Below are 23724 nucleotides of genomic sequence, written 5' to 3' on the forward strand. Positions count from 1 at the left end.
TCCCAAGCATGAACAAACATCACTGAAATGTCTTCTGCTTTTTGACAGACTGAAGCCACCAGGCTGCTAAAAAAGTGTATCACATCATACAGGCTGTAAGGTAAGAGCAAGCTCACTTACTCTTTATTCAGGACAGAGCAAGCCATCAGCCCTTCCACGTCATCCTTTCTGAAACCTAACAGGAGGGTTAGAGCTCAGCCTGTCCCTCGCTACTTACAGCCACCATCCTAAGCAGGGTCGGGCGATTCCAGCGACTCGGCCGTACACAGCACTTCCTTCCTGGGGCGATAACCGAACCAGGGATAACTCTCGCCTGGGAAGGAGCATCCTTCTGATACTGCACCTTGGAAGTACATATATAGTATTATACACCATTCATACAAATCTGTCACTAGAACCACTCCAAAACCAATTTTCTACGTCAAGTCAAATCTGAGGAAAAAAAAAAGTACACTCAGGGTGAGCTTTAAACTGCATTAGAGATGGATCTGTGCTTCAGAATTCACAGCGTGAGACCCACCACTGTTAGTGGCGGCCAGTATCTAAGGCATTCGTAATCCGAGATTGAGACACACCAAAGAGCTTTGACAGAAATTGTGTGCGTAAATGAGTTCGCACTGGGCTGAGCTGAACTGCCTCAGCATTTAAGTTAATTCAAATTTAGCCATTAGAAGGTAACATCAGTATACATACATTCTCCTTAAAAAAACAAAATCCAAATCCATCAGCAAAGCAAGCTTCTTCCAAATATTTATTAATCTGAACACCCTGCTGTGGGTAAGGTAAACATTACATCTTCTGGAGTTACAGCTAACTCCAAAAGCTTGGATCTAGAAGGTGATACCGCAAGTTCCAGACAGCTCACAGCCAACTGAGTGACGAGGCTGCCCACTGTTTAACGTCCGTCGGGCAGTTTGGATACGCTTGCAAAGCATCCATGATTTGATTGTTGTCCAAAAGCAGTTTCATTAAGAGGTACTCTCTCTGAGCACGTACAGATGGTCTTTCTATTGGTCTTACTAATTCCAGTTGTAGCAGGTGTTCAAATGCCTAAAAAAGAAGGATAAAAAATGAGGAAATGGAAGATAACGTCATTTGGGGCTGTATGGCTCGTTCTTAAGGCACTGGTTTGACAGAAACCTGTGATGTGCGATCCCAGACAGACAGACATTAAGTGCCAGCTCTGTTTTACCTTACACCCTCTTGCACAGGTAGCAAAGCACATCAGCTGTGCCGGCTGAAACAGAATTCACTTTTCTTCTTAAAGAAATAGTATTTGAAATCTGGTGTACGCATCACTGACTGGAAATTACTTTTGTTATTCTGGGAAACAACTGGAATAGTCGGTTACAAGTGCACAGAGAGCATTACATGATTTCCAGTTTAAGTGTCATTCATGACTAACATTGAGTCAGAAACCAAGGCTGCTCCACCTGAAAGCGGCAAGATGGGAAGACAGCTTTGACCACAGAACCGCTGCAGGTCCTTGGGTGAAGTTTAGGGACTGAAAAGGCAGCACCTGCGTGACCAGCGCTCTGGCAGCTGCGGTGCAGCAGGATCACACGCTGCGACCAGGTCCCTGAGCCAGAGCCTGGCAAAGTGACCTTAACGGAGTGACAGCCCAACCGCCCAGAAGGCCCGCGGGGATCAGGTTTGTAACCAACACGCCGTTCTCCGTTTGCACTTCAGGCGGTAGTTGGTTGAGGCAAAACCAGCCCTATTAGGCTACAAACTGATTCCATGTACCAGCCAGATCTACTGGGGCTTGGAGTAAGGAAAACAGGTTTTTGATGTGGTATGATTAATTTAAATTTTGGAGACATCACTTCTAAACAGCAGAAGGGGATGAGCAACCCAACGATAGCTATGCACATACACAAACCTCTCCTTCGGAAGCCGTTTCCGATACAGTCGTTCTTGCGGAACCCCAGTCCTACATCAGTTCAGCTCACTTGAAAGAGAGTCCTCGCCCTGGTGCTAAACTCTTCCAAGCATAACTATTGAGCAGCTCGGGACGGCCTTGAGCTCCCCCTCCCAGGGAAGGCGAGCGGTGGCCAGGCACTGCCCAAACCCACTGCCCTGGCTGCCCGCTCCGAGAGTGGGGGGTTCTCACCGCCCTGAAGCACCCAGTCCCGGTTTAGGGCTGCGTGTGACTACTCCAATCTGTGCACTAGAAAAAAAACCCAACATCTAAATAATCTACAATAAAATAAAAAAAAAAAAACCAACAACAAAACCCTACATTTCAGGCTTACCTTCATGACAACTGGCTTTTCAAAGTTGTACATACAATGCGCCTTCCTTTGTATGAACTTCTGGAATTCTGTACCAGTAATAGGAAAAAAAAAAAAAGTTAGTTAGGGGAAAGTAAATGATTTAGTATTTGTAAAGTTCATGCATTTCTCTCACCGTTGTAAACCATCTGGAAGTTAAATGGTTCTCCTTCATAAACATCGTTTAAGTGTTTCATAGCTATAATTAGGCAGATTTCCAGGACAGACAAACCTAGAGGGAAAGACAAGAACTCTAAATATTTCTCTTAAGCGTATCAGGAACGCAAGCAGTTCACATACTATTTTTATTCCTCTATTTTTATACACTGTAGGCCTCACCTATTTGTGTTATATATCTTCATAATGTAAAAAAAAAAAAATCCAGAATTGGAGAGACTAGATAAGAGAACATTCATTTTCCCAATATTTGAAGCAAGAATGTTAAGAAACGGGCTGCTTCCATCAAAAAGCAAGAAATTTAAAGAAAAAACATCATTGCAGATTGGACAGCATGACACAGAATTTTTAGCAGCACCAAGACGATCTCCCTGCTACTATATAGCAAGTCATGAAATGAGAGTTTGAAGAGGTTATTCACTCTTCAAAGCTAAAGAAGTGACAAATTAGCTCCACAGTACTAAAGAGACTTTGAGAATCACAGGGCCGAGCCAAACTAAAGCCTGTAAAATTTGGGAGCCATAGAGAAGCAATGGGCTAAGTTAACTTTTCCTGATCAGGGAAGCAATTCCTCCTGTAACTATATTTAGGCTTAGTATCATCACCAGGAGACATTTATTTCTTCTCACTGTTTGCACAGGTTCCAAAATGCTTATCAGAGAAAACTTAAGCGTAGCGCTCAGTACGCCCCATCTGCCGAGGTTTGGAAAGGGAGAACCCCCAGACCTCGCAAAGGCAGCAGCAGCACACAGAAGCACACCAGAGGTGCCAGTACAGCATTAGCAGAAGCTCAGTTACAGGCAGGTAAGCGCGCGCCGCTGTAGTTCCGAGAGCACAGAATTCAACTACATACTCCCATCCTGTACATATCCAAGCACAGACTATTGCAATTCTCGGAGCATCTGTTGCAACAGCTCCCAGCCAAAGTGTCCTCAGTATCCTCCAGCTCCCAGCTCTGGCAGGAAGACGTCACCATCTTCCTCCGTCACTTAAACAAGACAGAAGCACTGCCCAGGCTGGTTCCTTTGCCCAGGCTACCGGTGCTTGCCCTGGCTAGCACTGCAGCACCACACAGGCTGCGTGGTACTGACAGCTGTCAGCCTGCATTGTAGCAGTGCACTGCCCAAGCTGCCCATGTAGTAGGATGTCCTAGTTTCAGCTGGGATAGAGTTAACTGTCTTCCCAGTAGCTGGTACGGTGGTACGTTTTGAGTTCAGTATGTGAAGAATGTTGATAACACTGATGTTTTCAGTTGCTGCTAGTAGTGTTTAGACTAATGTCAAGGATTTTTCAGCTTCTCATGCCCAGCCAGCGAGAAAGCTGGAACGGCACAAGAAGTTGGCACAGGACACAGCCAGGGCAGCTGACCCAAACTGGCCAACAGGGTATTCCAGACCATGGGACGTCCCATCTAGTATAGGAACTGGGGGGACTGGGGGCGGGGAATCGCCGCTCAGGGACTAGCTGGGTGCCGGTCGGCGGGTGGTGAGCAATTGCACTGCACATCATTTGTACGTTCCAATCCTTTCATTATTGCTGTTGTCATTTTATTAGTGTTACCATTATCATTATTAGTTTCTTCTTTTCTGTTCTATTAAACTGTTCTTATTTCAACCCGTGGGTTTTGCTTCTTTTTTCCCCAATTTTCTCCCCCATCCCACTAGGTGGGGGGGAGTGAGTGAGCAGCTGCGTAGCGCTTAGTTGCTGGCTGGGGTTAAACCACAACATAGGATTTATATCCACTAACATGTAACTCCATTTCTGGTTTATGTGGCATCGTTACATCCACACAAACCAGCAGAGAGCAGACTCCACGGGCGGAGGTATTCCCCATGCAGCCCATACCGACCGGGGACACTGCCCTGTACAGTCTCTCTCACATCAGGACAATCTCAGGGAGGGACTTGACACATTCCATACTCCTAAGGAACATTTGGGGGCAACAGCTGAGCTTTACCATGTACAATATTTGCTTTTGAGTCCATTCTAGACTGCTTGCTTGCCTCATGAAGATCTGACGCAGTGATAAGCGGGTGATGCACAGTAACGTTACTTACAGCGAGCATCTAAAAATAAAGCAGAAGACATTTTTCATTTAATTACTAATTACCAGACATACTTTCTACTTGGAGATGGAATGCAGAAGAACACATTTCCCCTGGAGTCACCTACTGGAAACATTAATGAATAAAGCCCTACACACACAAGAGGCTCACACTGAAAACCTTGTAGTTGTAGCTACCAGCTATTTACATTTTGCCAGGAAGGTTTTCCAGGCTTAAAACTTTAAAGCCTCCTCACTAGAGGAGATAAACACTCATTAACTTGTTTATATTAATTTCAATGGATTAGCATACTTCAGTGATTGCTGTAAGAATGACTTACAACTATTTTAAATGTACCTTTGTACACAGAGCTACAGCGTACTCCTGTCACTGAAAGTACTAAGAAGGCGTCTGAAGGCACCTTGGTTTACAGAATACAAGTAACCCCTTCAGAGCATTTGCTGAAGTCTCACCTAGTTGCAATTTGAATCTTTAACAATCTTCAACTACCTGTCACAGAAAGTGAGTTTTGAACAAATGTAAGTTAACAAATACATAGTTAACTGACCTCTAATGACACCACTCTTCCCAAGCTAGTATTATCAACAAGCTGTTACACAGCAGTGGGCACACTGCAGTGCCCTTTACTTGCTCTTTAGAGCTTTAAGTATCTGCCTTGTAAATACTTTGTAATTTAATATTCATCAACAGAAGAAATGGCTTTTAGTGACTACCTTTTTCCTACTTTTTCAGGTCTGTGTAATGAAAAACTGTTCATTTCATCTGTTTAATTGAGGTCTTTCACCAAGAACATCCAATGCTATCTACCACCAGTCTTTTACAGTCCTGTTTCTCTCCCTGTAGATGTCAATGTAACAGCCTCAAAAAGCTGCATGATCATTCGGACTTCCAAAGGTACAGAATGAGGTTTTATACTATAAAGGCTAAAGGGAATTCAGACAGGGAAGAAAGGGAGAGTGAAGAAATGACAGCCCCAAGTCACTAACAAGACACACACAATGGAAAGAAGTAGAGGAAGCACAGCAGTATCTCCTGTAAGTCACTGCCCCCTCTGCTTCAGGGCTAGTGAAATTTGTAACAGGTAACTACACCAAACGGAGCCTGGAGCACTGAGCATCCTCTCGGGTTTACCAGGTTGAGAGGAAGACAAGCAGCTGATTGCATGAAGTCACCCACATGAGAGAAACTGCAGGGAAACAGCATCTACCAAAAGCAAACCTAGATTTTACCAGCTCAGTTATGAGCTATCTAGTTCTAGTTACATAAAAAATTGCTTCTTTTACTTTGCTAAAAAACTCAACTGTTCAATTCTTCCAACCTTTCCAAGGTTCAGGATTATTGCGCAGTTCCATTTAGGGTACTGCAACATGAAACATTTAAGTTTCTATTGAAAACCCATGTGTTCATCTGACAACGCAGAGTGGTGGGGAGCACTACATGTAATTTGAAAACAGCTGGTCATTGAGAACAAGTCCCTGCTACCGAAAAGCAGGTCATTAGCAAGAGTAGCTGCAACCCTCACCACCACCACACTGCCCATCACAAAGCTTCTCTCACCAGCTCAAATGGCAGACTCCTAGAGATTTTCAGAATTAAAGAAAAATTCATCCTGCAGGGCAATTAATCCACACTTCAGCCAATACAGAAGAATTACAGAAGTACTAGAATCTGTATTATATACTTTTATAAGCAAGATGACTTCAGAGTGAAAAAGCCCCTTTTAACAGAAGAATTCAGAAAATGCTGAAAAAAAACAATTAGGAACTTCAGCCTCAGCTCTGACACACCCTGGAGCACAAAGGGAGGCTATTCAGATAGCCATCAGCTCTTTTTCTGGCATTCATTCAAGCCACAGGACAGAACTGGATGCCCCTAAACTAGAAATGATCTGCAATCTTGTAACTAACTCAAGTAAACAGAGGACTACAAAAAAAAAAAAAAAAAAAAAAAAAAAAAGACGACTGATCACGCTCCATGTTTCAGAACTAGAGCAGGAAGTCCGTGATCTAGTTCTCAGAGTGGCTATAAACCCAGTGTTGGGAAAAGCTGTCAGCACTAAAGAGTCCAAGAACAGCCCACCACAGAGCTGAAGGTTAAAATCTGAATACTTGCACAACACAAGATAAGCAGGTACGTTTAGTGGGCTTTTCACACTGACAGCAGCACACAGATATTTTAAGATGGTTAAATAAGTGTTACTTATCATCTGTAATGAATGTTATTGCATCCATATTAACTACATTAAAAAACAGAAGTGAGGGAGGCAGATTAAAAAAAATAAGAGACCCTCCAAGAGAACCTGACCACGTGTTAAGCTTCAGCTCATTTGTCGTGATAGGAGGAAGTTCACTGTCAGCATTACCTCCTACTTACTGAATACAGAAGTCTTCTCTCAGAGTTAACAGGAAGGCAGCAGTCTAATTTTTCTCCACACAGCAAGGCCTTTCTTCTCTCCAAGATAACTGGGAAAGGTTGAAGCTACCAAGTAAAATTCTGAAAGCTTCCTCAGGCCCTTGACACCAGATAACGTGGTCATTCGGAAGATCAGAATTAACTTCCGTCTCAGTATTGCTAAGGGTTAGCCTCAGGCTCCCAGCACCTCAACATTTAAAAGATTAAGATCACATTTCCTGAACTAGCATCACAGTAACAGAGGAATTGCAGACAGCATCTGGGCTACATGAATTGCTCCATATATGAAACCAGCTCTGGAAAACAAAGTGGTGCCTAATCATACAGTTCATAAAGTGATTTTATCTGATACTCTGCATAAGAAGAAACTGGAAGTGATAGAAGAAAGCATTTCAAAAGCATTTCCTCTGCGTGAATAACAAGATTGTAGACACATGGGAACGGTCTTACTGAAGAGGTATCCAGGAGCAACTAGTCCATAAATGCAAGTAATCTGTGCTCGGGAGCATCGTTGCAAGAATGGTTTAGGAGAAAGGAGGAGTGGAAAGAGGGATGACAACAACAAATATTTTAGCTCTAAGTGACAGTTACTCCAAATGCAGCACCGTCTGCTTTTATGTCAAAAGTGCATATACCTACACTGACAGTAATGCAAGAGTAGCTCAGGAAACAGGCCAGGAACACAGACAAACCCTAACAGCATCAGGAGGAAGACAAAGTGGAGAGTGCTAAAGTGATGCAAGAATACGGTAAGAGACCATAGTTAAAAAAAAAAAAAAGGCACCAAAATTTATTGATATTTGAAGAAGACGGATATTGATGAAGAGAAGCAGGTTTATTAAATAGTGACAGATTTAGTGAAAGAGGAAGAATGAAGGAATATTTGGCTACAACAGCAGACTTAAAGGTAGAAAAAGTATTTTGGTACAAGCAGTTTTCAGGATTCACCAGCAACCAAAAAGAATCTCAGAAAGGTAAAAATACTTTGAAAGTATTTCACCAACAGTTTTGCTTTATAAATGGAAAGACTTGGCAAAAGTTATTTTAAATACCAAAAACCCACCATCACTTCAATTAAACAGTACACCCTCACAACATAACTGCTACAGAAATTGGAACTACTCAAATTCATTAGTAAAGCATGGACTGATAAAGCATGCAAGAAGCCAGGACTGTCAAAAACCCACTGAATAAAAAGATGTTTCAAGTAAAGCTCAGATAACTGGCTTGAAAAATACAAGCGTTGTTTACCGATTATTGTAAATCAAAAAGATATTATATGCATATCCAAATACATACCAACAGCGAATGAAGTGAGCGCAGATCTTTAGTGTGGCGAAAAAGGTTCTGCAGCATGTCTTGCACAGTTTTATCCTCTGAGAGATGCTAAAAAAGAATTTAAGTGATATTTTCATCATCTCACCAAATCATTTCATACTCACCTGACAAAATACCAGTCAGGTAACTTTCAGAAAGAGCTCAGCTTACGCTTGACAAAACAATTTCTTCAAGTCTAACCTTAACTTTCTGGTCTTTTTTTGTGACACTTCTAATTTTATCTCCAGACTTCAATAAGCAAAGATTCTCTATCACAATTCAATTTATTCCATATCAAACTCAGATAGTGAAAGGAAATACTAATCTTAGGTAAAGGCTTTACACTTATAAACTGGTCTTACTTTAGAAGTTTTAGTAAAACACCAACTATGAAGAGCTTTGAATACCTGAACGTTTTTATTCCATTTTTGTGCAAAAGACTCATCAGGAAATCCAGCAGGAAGAGAAAGCTGTTCCTTGAATATCCTAATGTATTGTTTAAAATCAAAGGAATTCGTCAAATATATCTGTCGGTGAGAGAACCTTGATTTTACTCTCTTCTCCAAGAGCTCCAGGATATCCTTGTTAAAAAAAAGTAAAAATAATAATTAAAAAAAGCAGATGCATTTAGTGCATTCTTTGCTACAGTAAAAACTACCAAGAGAAAACACCAAAGTAAATCGTGTCAAAAGAAAAAAAAAAAAGAATTATTCAATTCTTAGGCTTAAAATGTTCTAACAAGACCTTTGCTAATTATTATAATTGATGTGCCTTGAAATGCCTAACAACTAGCCATTTACCCAAGTCATGTGATGCACTACATCATACAGGATAATTAGTTGCTAGGATACCCGGCAAAATTTCTCCATAGATTATGTAAATATTTCAGTTACTTAAGTCTGCATTCAAGATGTTTCAGCCTATCACGGCTCTAGACAAGTTCTCTATTTAGTAGATACGTAGGTTGGCAGCTGTCAGTTCACATGCCTTTTGTCAGACTGGAAGAATCCAGCTTAAAAAAACCCCAAAACTTAAGAGCCAATATTTATCTTTTAAGATTGTCACACAGAACTAAGCAAGTCTGCCATCAGGTTGTTGGTTGAAGGTAATAGAGAAAAGCTTCCTTTTCTCAGAACACATAGCAATTGACTGGCATGAGAAACAAGCTGTGGGACTCACCCATTTAGAGAAACACAGTACTATTTCCCTACCTTATACTGGGACACAATGATTACACTCCCAGTTTCTAGGAATTCTGGGTAGGCCTTTTTGGTTTTTAAACATTTGTTGTGTGTTGGTTTTGGTGTTTTTACTTGCACTAAAAAAAGGCTTTAAGAATACTGAAATTCTGCACCAAAAAGAGAGCAGTAAGAGTAAACAGAGCGCCAACAGTGCATAATATAAAGACCCCATTCGATTTATAAGTCACATGCAACAGGGACCAGTGATTTAAAAAAAAAAAAAAAAAAAAAAAACACCAAACAAAAAAACCCACAAAAAACCTCAGAAGCAACAGCTATCACCAAAACCATGGTACAGCCTCTGAAGACTCTCCCTTAATAACATTCAAAAGCAGAGCAATACAGGGTTCTAAATAATGGGTGGTGAGGATACCAGACTCAGGGCAGTAATGAAGCCAAAGAAAAAATTGTATTTTATTAAATCACCTATCAACTATTTTACTAACTTCCAGAAATTTGCCCAGCTAAATATCGCCTAAACCTAATCAACCCTAGATTCAGGCATAAATGAAAGATTTCAATTATTCTTCTTCTTGTCATAACCCGGCTATCTTCACCACCAATCCAGTTTTTCCTGAATAAACAGTATAATTTTTATAAAGTATCAGCTTCCATAGTGTTACAAAGTAATTATTTCACAGTATACACCTAATCTGTCCACAGTTCCTTACAATGTCACTGTAAAAATCACAGCAAGTTTAACATGGATCTTAAACCCATTTTGAATATGCTACTATTACAGCAAAAGTGCCCTACTGATGTGTTTGCTTAAAAAAAAATTCCTTGTCCTCAGAACAATGATTTAAACGCTGTAGGTTAATACAAGTCTGTTGTTACCAACTGCTGACCAAGAAACTGAAATGCCAAAGAGTGAACGTTCCAAAGAGTGAACAACAGTATAATAGAAAACAGCCACATGGATAAATATGGCCCTTCTGCAGTAATAGAGGACAACAGCCTTGTGTCTCCTTAGGAATGTAAACCTGCTCCTCTAGCAGTAATACTGAAGGCTTTGCAGTTTTTTGTTCATCTAAGTTTGCTCTCAGCACAAGTTATTATTATTTTTTATCCCCCTTCCCAATTCAAACGTCAGAAAAATGGTTAATTGAGAAAAGTCTCTTAGTAAATTAAGTAAGGTTCCAGGAGAGGAGAAAACCTTCCACCTAAGACAAAAGTCTCTTTAAAACAGCTAAAAACTTTGAATGAGAAAGCACAATGTCTTACCTGTCTACAAGTGAGTCCAATAACTGTTACTGGAGTCTGTGCTGACTGGGATATATCAAAGAGGTTATAGAGCAGTGTCTGATTCTTGTGATGAACAAATAAGTCAAATTCATCCAGTATAAACAAGACTGGACAACTGCTAGTTCGATCTCCTGAGACAGCAATTTTAAAAGTTAGTATGGTAAGATCATCATCAGACTTCCATCTCTACAGCTTTCACAAATTCCAGTTTTAACAATTTACATACTTTCTTTTAGCTTTTCACTAAGCCCTCCTTTCACATACGTACTGCTACAACAGTAAAAAGAAAAATACACTGAAAAATTGGTAAGGTTTTGTAGTATTCTGCCAAGCATCATTTCTGGTTGCAAGGGAAGACAGACTTCTGTGGCAAATTTTTAAAAAAACATTTTTAATAGCTTCAATCTGGATAAAACAATCTTTCCTTCATAGCTGACCATCACATGCAAGCCTTTATGGCATCAGATATGTTAGGTATAAGTTTGTTTAGTATTACATATTTTTCACATTATTTTGTAAGTGTGACATATTCTTGGGCTAGATTTCTTCATACCGCTTGTACAAGTAGATGAAAAAACATGTATAAGCTAACTTTTCAGTCAAGTGACACACACACCATATCAGAACAGGGGCTACTAGTGTTTACCTTTCCTTAAAGCTTCAAGAAGGAACGCAAGATTTTCAGCAAAACTGCCCTACACAGAAAAGAAAAAAGTTTCACAATAGATTTTCAGTGTAATTCTCAGAATTGTGTAACTACATCAAGTTCAGGTATGTAATGAAGGCTGTTTCCTTCTAAAACCCTGCTTTCAAAACCAGTGCCTATTCAAAAGTTTACAGCGTTACTTCATGTTGTATAATCATAACCTCTTCAGAATAGGAAAACTGATAGTTAACTCCACATTGATCCACTTCTTTCCAGTCTGAAAACCCCAAACTAATTGCCTCAGACAGGCAAAAATTAGTTATCAGAATGTCTACAATAAGCTAAATTTACAAGTAGCTTTATCTTTCCTTACATAGCTATTGCATACTCATTTTCCATCTACACACATGCAAAAACTGCCACCTAACGTGTTCCACTGAGAATGATCAGTATGCAGTTTTTTAATTTGCAACCTCATTAGATGAAAGCATCAAACATTCATGGCAGAAAACAATGACTTGCTATTACCATCCTGCTTTAGTTACACACACATTTACACACTCTCAAGCACACAGGTTATGAGATGGGAAATAACTGAAGACCACAAGCCCTATCAAAGAACGCAGAAAAGCCAATTTACTCTTTGAATGTGAGTTGCAGAAGCTAAGAAAGGAAAAGTTTCTATCAAGAGAAGTAAGGACATTCGTGCAAACCAGTATGTTTCCGTGCCCGTGTGCAAACAAAGGGATTAGATGGCTAAGAGTTTAAAGGAGTACTCCACAATAATTTAATGGGGAAAATTATAGGGGAATTAAACACATTTACGTCCAGTTTTGCCTCCAGCATTTTTGGTAGTGGAACTGTGGACCTTGAAAGGTTGTTCTAGTTCTTTGTGGAAAAGACAATTCATTCAAACAGCTAGGCTGAAATTAAATACTTGCTATTTCCTTTCATTACTGCAGCTGTATTTGGGAAAATTTTAGCTCACCACCAGAAAGGTTTTCCATTCTCTGTATCTAAATTCATTTGCGATAAGTAAGAAACCAAAGCCCAGCCTAAGAAGCAAGCATTTCCAAAAGATAATAAAGCCTAATAACCACAACCTACACTTCATCTTGTATTCCACACTAACCTAGTTCTCCAGTTTCTCTTAACTAAAGCGGTAACATCTTAGCTCTTTAGCTTTCCAAATGCAACTGATGAAAATAAACCTCATCTATTGAGATCTCACCTTTCTCACCTCTCATAATTCTGCTTTAGCCACATGGATCAGTATTACACATGACTCGCAACGGTGTGAACTCTGCCAATCTCAAAGGCCCTATCTGAGAGCAAAGGAGGAGATGATGCTCAGAAGGAGCTTCTGTCGTACCAGAAGATGGCCTCTCAAGAACACTCACTGAATAACAGGCTGTCCTGGTTTCAGCTGGGATGGAGTTAATTTTCTTTCTAGTAGCTGGTATAGTGTTACATACGAGAGAATGTTGGTAACACACTGATGTTTTCAGTTGTTGCTGAGCAGTGCTTAGACTAAGTCAAGAATTTTTCAGCTTCCCACACCCAGCCAGCAAGAAGGCTGGAGGGGCACAAGAAATTGGGAGGGGACACAGCCAGGACAGCTGACCCAGACTGGCCAAAGGGACATTCCATACCATGTGATGTCATGCCCAGTATATAAACTGGGGGGAGTTGGCCAGGGGGATCGCTGCTCAGGAACTATCTGGGCATGGATTGGTGAGTGGTGAGCAACTGCATTGTGCATCACTTGTTTTGTATATTCCGATTCTTTTATTACTATTGTCATTTTATTAATGTTATTATTCTCATTATTATTTTCTTCCTTTAAGTTCTATTAAACTGTTCTTATCTCAACCCACGAGTTTTACTTTTTTCTTCCCCCAATTCTCTCCCCCATCCCACTGGGAAGTGAGTGGCTGCATGGTGCTTAGCTGCTGGCTGGGGTTAAACCACAACACAGGCAACAACCAGGGTAGCCCAGATCACCAGCCCAAGTTATTTCACACGCAAATGAGTGAAATTTAATCTGAAGCACTTCAGTTATTCTCTTTTATTACTGACTTTACTACTAATAGAAATGAGTTTCTTATCTTTGGGAAAAGGTCAACAGAGCAAATATTTTAATAGAAATCCTATGCAAAATGAGAGCTCTAGGAAGCCTGGATAGATTTCCCTATGAACTACAAAAGGTTGCAAATATACTAAAGATACTGCTTTTTGACTGGTTAACTTGCTTACTCTTTGTCTTGAAATGTTAAAGCTGGTATTTCCAAAATGCTCTACCCCTCTGAACAAAGTCCCTTCTGAATGCTTAATGTTTGTTTCATTCTGAGGCTTGAAGTAAATGTTGAGAGTGCCTTTCCATTCTTCCTCCTTCTCTAAGTCAAAGTTGATGTTTTTTTGAAAAAGTATCAGGATGCATTAATGTTGCTCAACTAGCAAAATGTAACGTTCAGCACTTGTGTAGAACGCAAGTATTTGTTGGCATGCTTTAAGTGTTTGTAAACCAGGGTCTTCACAGGTGAATGCTGCCACAGTTCACTACTGCCATCAATTATTAAATATTTTAAAAGAGAAAGCTTTCAGAAGACTGAGTCGGCCCATTGCAATTTTGCTAATAAATTCTCAGAGCCCATTCGGTCTCAACAAGCTGTATTCTATAAAGCTAGTTTTCTACGCAAGGATTTTTGAGGGAGATAAGCGAAGAGTATAATAAAGTCAATACTTACAAAAACTTTATCCCCAACCACATTTTCCAGGTGCAACTGTCTAGTGATCTCCTTCAGGGCCACTTTATCATTGGTTTGCAGAAGCCCTGAAAGAAAATTATTTTTTCATTAAGAACTGGCAGTTCTCCTTCATTCCAAGAGGCCACATCTACAGCCACTAGAAACTTATGCAGAAGCTTCTCTCCATTTCCAGCCTTATAAAGCTATGCCTTTTTATAAATTAACACTGGAAATTTTCCATATGTAATAAGAGGTTACTTAAAACAATTTGGTCAAAACTGAACTGATTTTTAACATTTTGAAAAGTCATTAAAAGCACAAAAGTTCTCTTTATATAGAGAGATCAAAGATGGGAAGGCATTTTGGAGCTCACAGACAAATGTGTCTATAACCAAGGCTAGATTACAACTGCTGAAACCAAAATTTTTGTTCGGTACATACAATATATAACAACTGAACATAACATAACATTTGAATTATGCTGCATTACTTGCCATTCAGATGAACTTCCAAGAGGTTCTCTCTAACTTGTTTCATTTCTGTGAGCTCTTTTAAGACATGATTTAATAACTAGGAAAAAGATACATAATTTCTTTACAAGATTAAAGTATTAACAGTAAGAAAAGTGTACAAATGGATATTATCAGATAGGAAACAGTAAGTGCAGTTTCATTAGGTAACAATGTTTTTGAGTATTTTCAAGACTAAAACACTAAAATGACAACTTCACATTCACTATCATGACTGTAGCAATTACATTTGTTCATTCTGCTGAATTAGTAGAGAAAGAAATATAAAAATAACTCCAGTATTTTAGTCACTCATTTTTTGGAGTAATACCTAGGGCTTCTGCCTTAATGAAAAAACCTTTACGAGTTTGAGGTGTGACAGAATTTGTCTCCTATGTTAGTAGAGTATTTGGCTTCATTAGATGTTGTAGAACAAAAATATTTGCTTTAAATCTTTAAAGACACTATGCTTATTCTTTTCTTCTTGAAGTTGGGAAGCATGAGAGAAAATGAAGTTGCACATTAAATTGCTTATAAAACTTAGGGGCCCCAAATCTACAGTCCATCAAGAACTTGTTCTCAGTAAAAGTCATAAGGAACTTGTATTAAAATACGTACAAGTAGTTGAAATGTTAACTTTTCATTCACTTGCCACTTCTTTGCTTTTGTTTCCTCAGCTGAGATTGTGCAGATCCCATCTATGTGTATGTATACATACATATATACACACATACGATTTTCTTGTCTCCAGCAGTCTTTTTTGAAAACTAAACATCTTTCACTTGATATAGAATAAGAAAATAATTCATTTTGCATACGTAATTTGCTTACTTATATTCTGGCAGGAAGGATGATGAATTTTCATCTTCACTATCCTTATGTAAAAGGTTTGGAAGAAAATTTAAACTTTAAATAATAAACATAGTTTGAGTTTTGGTGACTGGGTGGCACGTGGTATTTGAGGGATTGTTCTGTTGTGGATTTTTTTAAAAACTTTCACATTTACTCCAATTTGTTTGCAGTATAGAGCTCATCTAGACTCTTCTATTGATATTGTGTTCAGAAGCAGATACAGCTAGACTCCTACTACAGGTGCCAACATTTACTATATGGAAACCTGAAACAAAAAAGCTTATTCCCTTGGTTTCTCAAGTTTACGCCCAATAAGCAGATGCCATCCATTCTGGCTAGCCCCTTATCCAACAGTCTCAACTGGACCTTGAACTCTACATTGCAAATACAAGAAAATCTAAAAACTATTTTCTGCACTATGAGAGTGCTTGTTGCTTACTTTACAAATCCGTAAGTCTAGGAAAGGAAAAATAAACTCCAGTTCAAGCCCAGCAGGAAGTACATAGGTGGAAGAAACCTTATTTGCCACTGGGTTATCAACTCTTTCCCCACCACCACTCCATAGGATTTTGACAATCATCCTTCCTCTGAAGCATCATGGGTAACAGAAGAACGTAACAATACTGACTGGTTTTGAAATGCAGAACAAGCAAGCTATCAAAAAAACTGGCAGAATGATTGGTGTCAGCTGTATCATGGATATGTTTACAACCTATTAATTTATTTCTATTCCACTGTATTTAAAAACTTGAAGGCCACTTGCATTAGCACTTGGGAAGACTTCCAAAGTAATTTTTCAATCTTGAATACTTTGTGCAGTAACAATCAACCTATTTATCACATTATATACTCATGTAAACATAGACTTAAGTGTTTGCATAATATTAAAGTATATAACACTTAAGTTAGATGTCATTTGTTCACATGCCTCAACTAAAAAGAGTGCTTTTAAAATACAAAACCTACACTTGTAAATTATAACTACCATACAATACTCTGCCTCCTAGGAATTGAGGTCACAATTTTTTTTGGGTGTTTTCTGTGTTTTTGTCAGCTACACATGAAGCTATTCTATTTTACAAAATCCCTAGGAACTCAGCATTTGAAAAATTCCAGAAGATTATTAGGAAAGCAGTTTCTTCATATTGTCATTCAACAGAATTAGCTCACAAGAAGTCCTAGAATGTTTTGAAATTATGTGTAAACAATTAGCAATTCTCTCTTTAAAAAGAGGCAGAGATGAAAATTTAGCTCCAAAAGCTCCCAGGACTTCAGCAAGGTTATCTACCTCATGCTTAATTTAACCCTGTATCAACTTTTAATACATGTTTATACCGCAGTCTTTCCTGATCCTCGGGGTCCAATAATGAGGGCAGAATTACTTTCTCCATGCACTATAGTTCGTTTCAGCAGTTCCAGCAGATGCCTGTGTTGACAACAGCAATATGTTAAAAAACTTCAAACCAGGCAACATTCACTGAAATCATGGAAAATTCAGAAAATCTTTAGGACATAAGAGATAACTTGATACATTTCAACTTGCTCTCAGAGCCAACACTCAGGGCATGCAAAATGTAATACAATAAAGTACAAAAGGCTGAGTGATCAGCTCTCAAAATATTTTAAAATAGTAAAACATGCAGAAGTCAGGAGTATTACTAATCCATAAAGTTCTACAATTCTCCGCCATGAAAGGACAGACTTCATTTTTTTTTTATTTTTTTTTTTTTAAGAAAGAAACGAGATTGGTTTCTGTGATACCACTATAGCTCACAAAAAAGGAAGACTGGCAAACATCTTGAAGGAAATCTTGACACCAGTAAAAATTAATAATTTAGTGGAATATATTAATTTTGACAATCTTCATAAAACTGAATATATGCTAAATTTAGGCATTCAAAGCTTGTAAATGCTAACAGCAATACTGAACTTCAATTTCACATTCTATTCCCACCCAAAAGAAGGAAAAAAAGAGCAACTCTAAATTACCTTCAGCTAGAGTTATTACCTAGTACCACATTTAAAGTACTTGTAACGACTACTGACACTTCCAATTCCCAAATGTTTACAAATGCATACATTTCATATGCTTTTTTTTTTTTTTTTGCTTAGAATAAACATCATGGAATCGCTTCTACAGAAGTGACAGAGTCATCATGGAACAGCTGTAGCAAATGCATGTGGTTTTATTCACTACCTGAGAGCTAACTACAGCCAAGAGCCCCGATACATCTTGGGAAAGAAAAACTAAGAGCTGGGAAGTTCATAGTGTTTTCTCTCCAGCATAATTCATCAACAGTGGCATATTAAGTAGAAGACAGTCTGTAAACTGTTTTTCAGAATTCCAATATAAAGAGGAGAGACTTGTTTTGTAGAATACTAACATCATAGAAATACATTTTCTCACAACAATAAACACATCTGTGAGCTCTGCATGTATATCACACTACCCTTGAACAACAGAAATGGTATTTTCCTTCCTGTAAGGGAAAGGAAACTAATGTTCACATCAGGCGATTCAACTCACATAAAAATGGATTGTTTAAAACAAGTTCTTCAGATACACATTTGTTATTTTCAGAATTTGACCTACATCTGTAAAAGGATTAGTATATTATTGTCACAATAGGTCCCTTCTTCCTAACTCTAATCTCTGCATTGGATGAACCCAAGAAGTAGGTTGTTTTAAATATGGGTCTCTACTTAAAGAAACACAATGTTGGCGCCCAAGGTTTAAGACTTACTTTTACCACAGTTACCAATAAACAGGCGAAAAATCTGAAGTAAAAATAAAAATTCGCAACAAGAGAATTTAACATTTTGCTTGGTCGGGTCATTAAACATAGCCTTAGAATATGCACTAAAAGTATCTTTCAGGCTCAAAAAAAAGCGTTTCAGGAATTACATATTTGAAACAAGGACAACAAGTCCAAAACTCAGAGCCTGACAAAACGGTTGTATAAAAACTCTTAAACTGAGGCAAACAATTTTTAGAAGCATTGTGCTGCAAGTCATTTAAGCCTGTATAATTTAGAAAAGCAGAGGCAGCAGAAAATTCTGACTTCTGATTATTTTACTACTGTGGTTAAAGTAGAAATTACTTAGCATTTGAATCTGCTCACTTACCTGTACTGATGTTCAATCCCAAACAGTTTTCCAGTAGCACAACGGTGACAGAATCTTTCACGTAAAATTTTTTGCACCTACGGATATAACACAAGACAGGAAGAATGCTTGGTGCTTCAAACACCAGAACGTACCAATAATGTAACGCCTGCAGTAAAATATGCACGTTTCTGTGGTGTCACAACTACTCTGTAACATGTAAGCTTTAATTGTCATCAATGATATTGGGTCTTGAAAGTAAGAATGAAGTTGCAGTAGGCAGAATATTGAACAGACTCATTGTAGCAGAAAAGGGAAAATTCAATTCAGTGATAGCAATATATGTCTTTGGTCCCTTCTGCTACAGTTTCTTTCCTTCACCCCCCCAAAGGAATGTTATACTTGAACTACTGACCTAATTTTGGTGACATCTAATTCATAGTTCTAACTTACTGTGCAATACAGGCAAGAAAACATTTACCAGGTGACTTAAATAAAAAACAACCCACTTAGTTATTGCCCCGAATCCTCACTGAATACACTTTTTGCACCACTCACAAGAACACTGCAGCCTACAGCCTTCAAACATTAGAAAGTATCAAATTTACAGTTCCTGTGCAGATGCAGTTCAGTTTGGAAGGAGGACAGGAAGTAGTATGAAACTGAAGCTAATACATGGCTTACAAAGGATGGAATGAAGTCTGTCCAGCTTGCTTTTTAGATCAAGTTCTGAAGTCGTTCAAACTGCACAGTGAATACAGTTATTTTAACTATTAGTTTGGATGTTCTCCTTGGGGTATCTTTAGATATACATCTGCACCGACTTCTGTTTTCCACATTAAGAACTGTTACTTACAATTGTATCTTCAATTCCCAAACAGCCAACCTTCAGCATCATAGCAGAATTCTTCCTACCACTTGACTAGCAGCACGCAGATAGGACAATCCCATTTTTTAAAAATTTACAGGACTCTATACTACTACTTCTCCCCATCCCTCATTTAAGCTATCCTAAAATGCCTGCACGCTCCATCCTTTTATAACGCTTAGTGTCCAATTTAAGTGCTCATTGTCAAAGAATTTCAGAGATTAAATCGCAAACTGTTAATGAAGTGATTTTCCTTTAAAATCACCTTGCCTTTCAGTCTAAGTGAATGGCCATCTGACCTAAAAACTAACTATATCATTATCATGCACATCTGTATCATTGGTTTTCCATTCTCTTAATCAGAGTTGGCTCATCTTCCCCCCACATGGTTTTTTCTCTACATTCTTCAGTTGCACCTCTTAACTGAGTCCTTTTTCATTTCTGCTGAATTCTAAAAAATAATGAAAATAAGTGCAGCATTCTATCCCAGGTAAACATATATGGAGACAATACTGTACCATGAAGGATTTGTGCTTCTCTCATCTTAGGTAGCAGTTACTCATTCACACCCGTTTTAGCTGATCAGACAGTGTTCTGAGGTACGTTACTAACAGGCTTTTAGTATCTTGAAGATACATCTTCTTCTAACGCTTAGCTGATTTATAATTTATGACGGAATTATCACCATCAGCTCTAGGCGTTTGGTTTACAAATAAATACGTGTGGACGCACCTTTGTGTAGTACTCCTCAGCAAATCCAAATAATGGATAGAAAAACAATAAGAAAAATCTATTTTGCTAATAATTCCACTTTATGAAAGGAATCCTTTTTTAATACGAGCTGTGCTCATATACCTGATTTTTCAGTACTCTTGTTGTTCTACTAAAGTCTTACTGATTTAATTTCCAGATTTATTCTGTTTTAATGAACAGTCAGCATTGTCCATCCACAAGGGAAAAGGTTTTCCTCCTATAAAGGAATTTTATAGGTAAATGAGGGAAAGATATTAAAGTATAAGAAATCGCTGAACTAGAGGTAATTCACTACAAAATGCATCACAGGTTTTAAGTAGCCACTTTGAGAAAACAGAAGAAGAATAAAGCTTAAAAAAAAAAAACAAACAAACTGAAAACTGATTTGGCAGCTGCTGCCCTGCCTAATCTAGGCTGTTAAAAAAGTCACCTAGGTTCTAATTCACCCTACAGACTGGAATATAAAGAATCTGATTAGATAAAAATACATTTATGCAAATCTATTGCCACAAACAGCTGTGTCATGGTTTAACCCCAGCCAGCAACTAAGCACCACGCAGCCGCTCACTCACTCCCCCCCCCCACCCAGTGGGATGGGGGAGAAAATCGGGAAAAAGAAGCAAAACCCACGGGTTGAAATAAGAACAGTTTAATAGAACAGAAAAGAAGAAACGAATAATGATAATGATGACACTAATAAAATGACAACAGCAGTAATGAAAGGATTGGAACGTACAAATGATGCGCAGTGCAATTGCTCACCACCCGCCGATTGACACCCAGCTAGTCCCCCAGCGGCGATTCCCCACCCCCACTCCCCAGTTCCTATACTGGATGTGACGTCCCATGGTCTGGAATACCCTGTTGGCCAGTTTGGGTCAGGTGCCCTGGCTGTGTCCTGTGCCAACTTCTTGTGCCGTTCCAGCTTTCTCGCTGGCTGGGCACGAGAAGCTGAAAAATCCTTGACATTAGTCTAAACACTACTAGCAGCAACTGAAAACATCAGTGTTATCAACATTCTTCACATACTGAACTCAAAACATAGCACCGTACCAGCTACTAGGAAGACAGTTAACTCTATCCCAGCTGAAACTAGGACAAGCTGTAAAAGCGAAAGACCACCCTTTACCATTTTTATTAAGACTCCAAAAAGTAGATCATTACCATAACACTTGAAGCAAACAAGCATCAGGAGAGAAGCTGGAAGAAATACGGAACATAAACAGAACAAAAACCATTTACAGCCCTAGAAATTACATCAAGTATCTGTGCATCCCCTTTTAACTGGTCTAGTAAAAAACTACAGAATGACATGGATGGCAGAGGATGGGAAAGTTCCGCAACTTAAAAACAAAGTCAGCTAATAAAGATGCTACTAACCTGCGAAATACATTCTCCATTTGCTCCACTGCTCTCCTTTGACTTGCGTTTACTCATTGCGGAACTTTTCACCTTTAAATAGGAAAAAAAAATATAAGTGTTATACTAAATTACTTTGTTTTCCAAATAATTGTTAGTCAGAAACTGTACTTAAGATGTTAGTAAACTAAATTTAGTACAACACGCACAAGGCAGTTGCTCAGTCATAAGAGCTTAAGTTGTAATGAACATTGTTTCTTAACTGATGAAGATGTATTGGTTCACCTTACTAGTACAAAAAAAAAAAACAAACAAATGACTGAAGCAGTTTTAGTTCATTTCTGATTAGATGAAATCCACGTTTACATACAACTCCTGAACAGCATTTGCTTTAGGCTGCTTTTCAATGCAATGCAAACAGTACCTAATGCAACCGATACGAAAGTTTTTCTTCAAGTTTTCTTCCAAGCTTTTCTAGCAAGTTCTTAATGGCAACGATGACATTGACAAGTCTGCGAACGACATATGAAGTTCCATGAAGACAGCACAGCTGCACACAAGCTGACCTCGCACAGAACCAGGAGCGTCACAGCTGGTACATTTACACTTCAGACACATTATTGCGAACAGACGAATCGATAGTCTTCAACTAAGCTGTACTAACAAGTGGCATTTGTACACCTTCTCCTCTGACCAACCACCAAGCCCAATTTGTTCGTTTTAATTGCATTGAAAAGAGTTTGGAACAATGTATTTATGCTTCCGCAGCTGGAACAAGCTACAGGAGCATGGTAACACGTTAAGTCACGACAACTGAGTTTTTATAGGAACAATTAGCTATCCGTGTTTATACTGCTGCAGCTCATAACAATAACCACAGATAAGCAGCACGAGTAAAAAACAATCCTCCCTCTTTGTGCCAACGGAAAGCTTCCCAGACTTGCTCCACAACCATTTATGCTTATTTTAGCACAGTCGTTCCCCTCTTCTCCCAGTCTTGCTCCTTCTGTTGCAAGGCCCGCACCGTTCAGTCCCCTGGCACAGTAGCTATGCCTGCGAAGGACGAGACCGGCTGCTAAAAAAAAAAAATATACATAGAAACGAAGCAGTCGTTGTGGACCCAGACCCAGAGGAGTGCGAGGCACGGGAACACAACGCTAGGGAAGCTGAACCGAAGCCGTTAGATTAATTGAACGGGAGCGCAATAACAACAGGACTACCGGACGAGGAGCTGTTTCCATCCGCGGCTCGCCAAGTTACACCGAAGCACCTCAGCCATCGAGTACCACCCACAGCCGCCGCTTCCAACCGAAAAATGCCCCCGGCCTCCCCGAGCTCCCCCGGGGTGCGGAGGGGGGTGTCTCTCCCGCCTCACCCCCCCGCGCCCGGAGGGACGCGCGGAAACGGCCTCCAGCCACCTCCCGGTGGGGCGGGCGGCCCGGAGACGCTGGCCTATACAGCAGCGTGCCAGCGGCAGCCGTTACTCCCCTCACACAAACCAAATCCCCGGGCGGGGGACGCCGCATCCCCCGTCGCGTCGCTCCTTCCCGCCACCGGGCGCCTCACCTCAGGCGGCGGCAGGCAGAAGCAGCAACGGCCGCTCTCGCGCCGCCGCCCACAGCTGCCGCGCTCCCGGCAGCGCCCGCGCCGCCCCCCTCACGTGACCGCCGGCTTTGCTTCTTCCTTCCCCCCCCCCCCCCCCCCGCTTCCTTTCATTTCCCTTCCCTTCTCCCCCAGCCGCCCCCTCACTTCCGCCCCGGCCTCTCCCCGCCACTTCCTTCCGCCCCGCCGCCGGATCTCCTTCCGGGTGCGCGCGCGGCCCTGTGGGAAGGCACGTCCCTCCCTCCTCTCCCTCTCCCTTCTACCCCCCCCTCCCCTCCTCTCCCCTCCACCCCGCGGCCTCCCGAGCTCCCCCGGGGCGCATGCGCAGTGGCTGCCTCCCCTCTTCCTCCCCGGCAGCGCCGGAGCCCCCAGCAGCCGGAGCAGCAGCGAGCAGCGGCGGCGGCAGCAGCTGATGATGAGGAGGAGCGCGGGGGGGGGGGCGCGGGGGGGCCCGTTATTTATACCGTTAAAGGGACAGGGCGCTCATTCCCCTCGGTATCGGCGCGGGGGCAAGGGGGGGCCGGTAGAGGCGCCCCGACTTTCTTCCCCCCC

At 40.3% G+C, this 23724-nt stretch overlaps 1 protein-coding gene across 9 annotated transcripts; it reads right to left on the bottom strand.

Annotated features, from left to right (window-relative positions):
• Positions 1-738: 738 nt before the first annotated feature.
• Positions 739-23238, bottom strand: ORC4 (origin recognition complex subunit 4). Of its 9 annotated transcripts, none has more exons than XM_030017055.2 (16): positions 23137-23238; positions 21995-22082; positions 21592-21663; positions 19796-19909; positions 18612-18688; positions 16821-16911; positions 14619-14694; positions 14125-14210; positions 11378-11426; positions 10711-10862; positions 8653-8826; positions 8228-8314; positions 4408-4516; positions 2410-2505; positions 2256-2323; positions 739-1050 (listed from the first exon to the last, which is right to left on the bottom strand). In XM_030017055.2, the coding sequence occupies exons 4-16, from the start codon at positions 19796-19798 to the stop codon at positions 862-864; spliced, it is 1257 nt and encodes a 418-aa protein (XP_029872915.1). In that variant the 5' UTR covers positions 19799-19909; positions 21592-21663; positions 21995-22082; positions 23137-23238; the 3' UTR covers positions 739-861. The 9 variants fall into 9 exon arrangements, with proteins under 9 accessions (XP_029872915.1, XP_040980008.1, XP_029872912.1 ...); XM_041124074.1 differs by lacking the exon at positions 19796-19909 and adding an exon at positions 22523-22623 and having other exon boundaries at positions 23137-23211; XM_030017052.2 differs by lacking the exon at positions 19796-19909.
• Between the last annotated feature and the right edge of the window lie 486 nt (positions 23239-23724).

This window comes from Aquila chrysaetos, chromosome 6 (assembly GCF_900496995.4).
Source record: "Aquila chrysaetos chrysaetos chromosome 6, bAquChr1.4, whole genome shotgun sequence".
NCBI lineage: Eukaryota > Metazoa > Chordata > Aves > Accipitriformes > Accipitridae > Aquila > Aquila chrysaetos.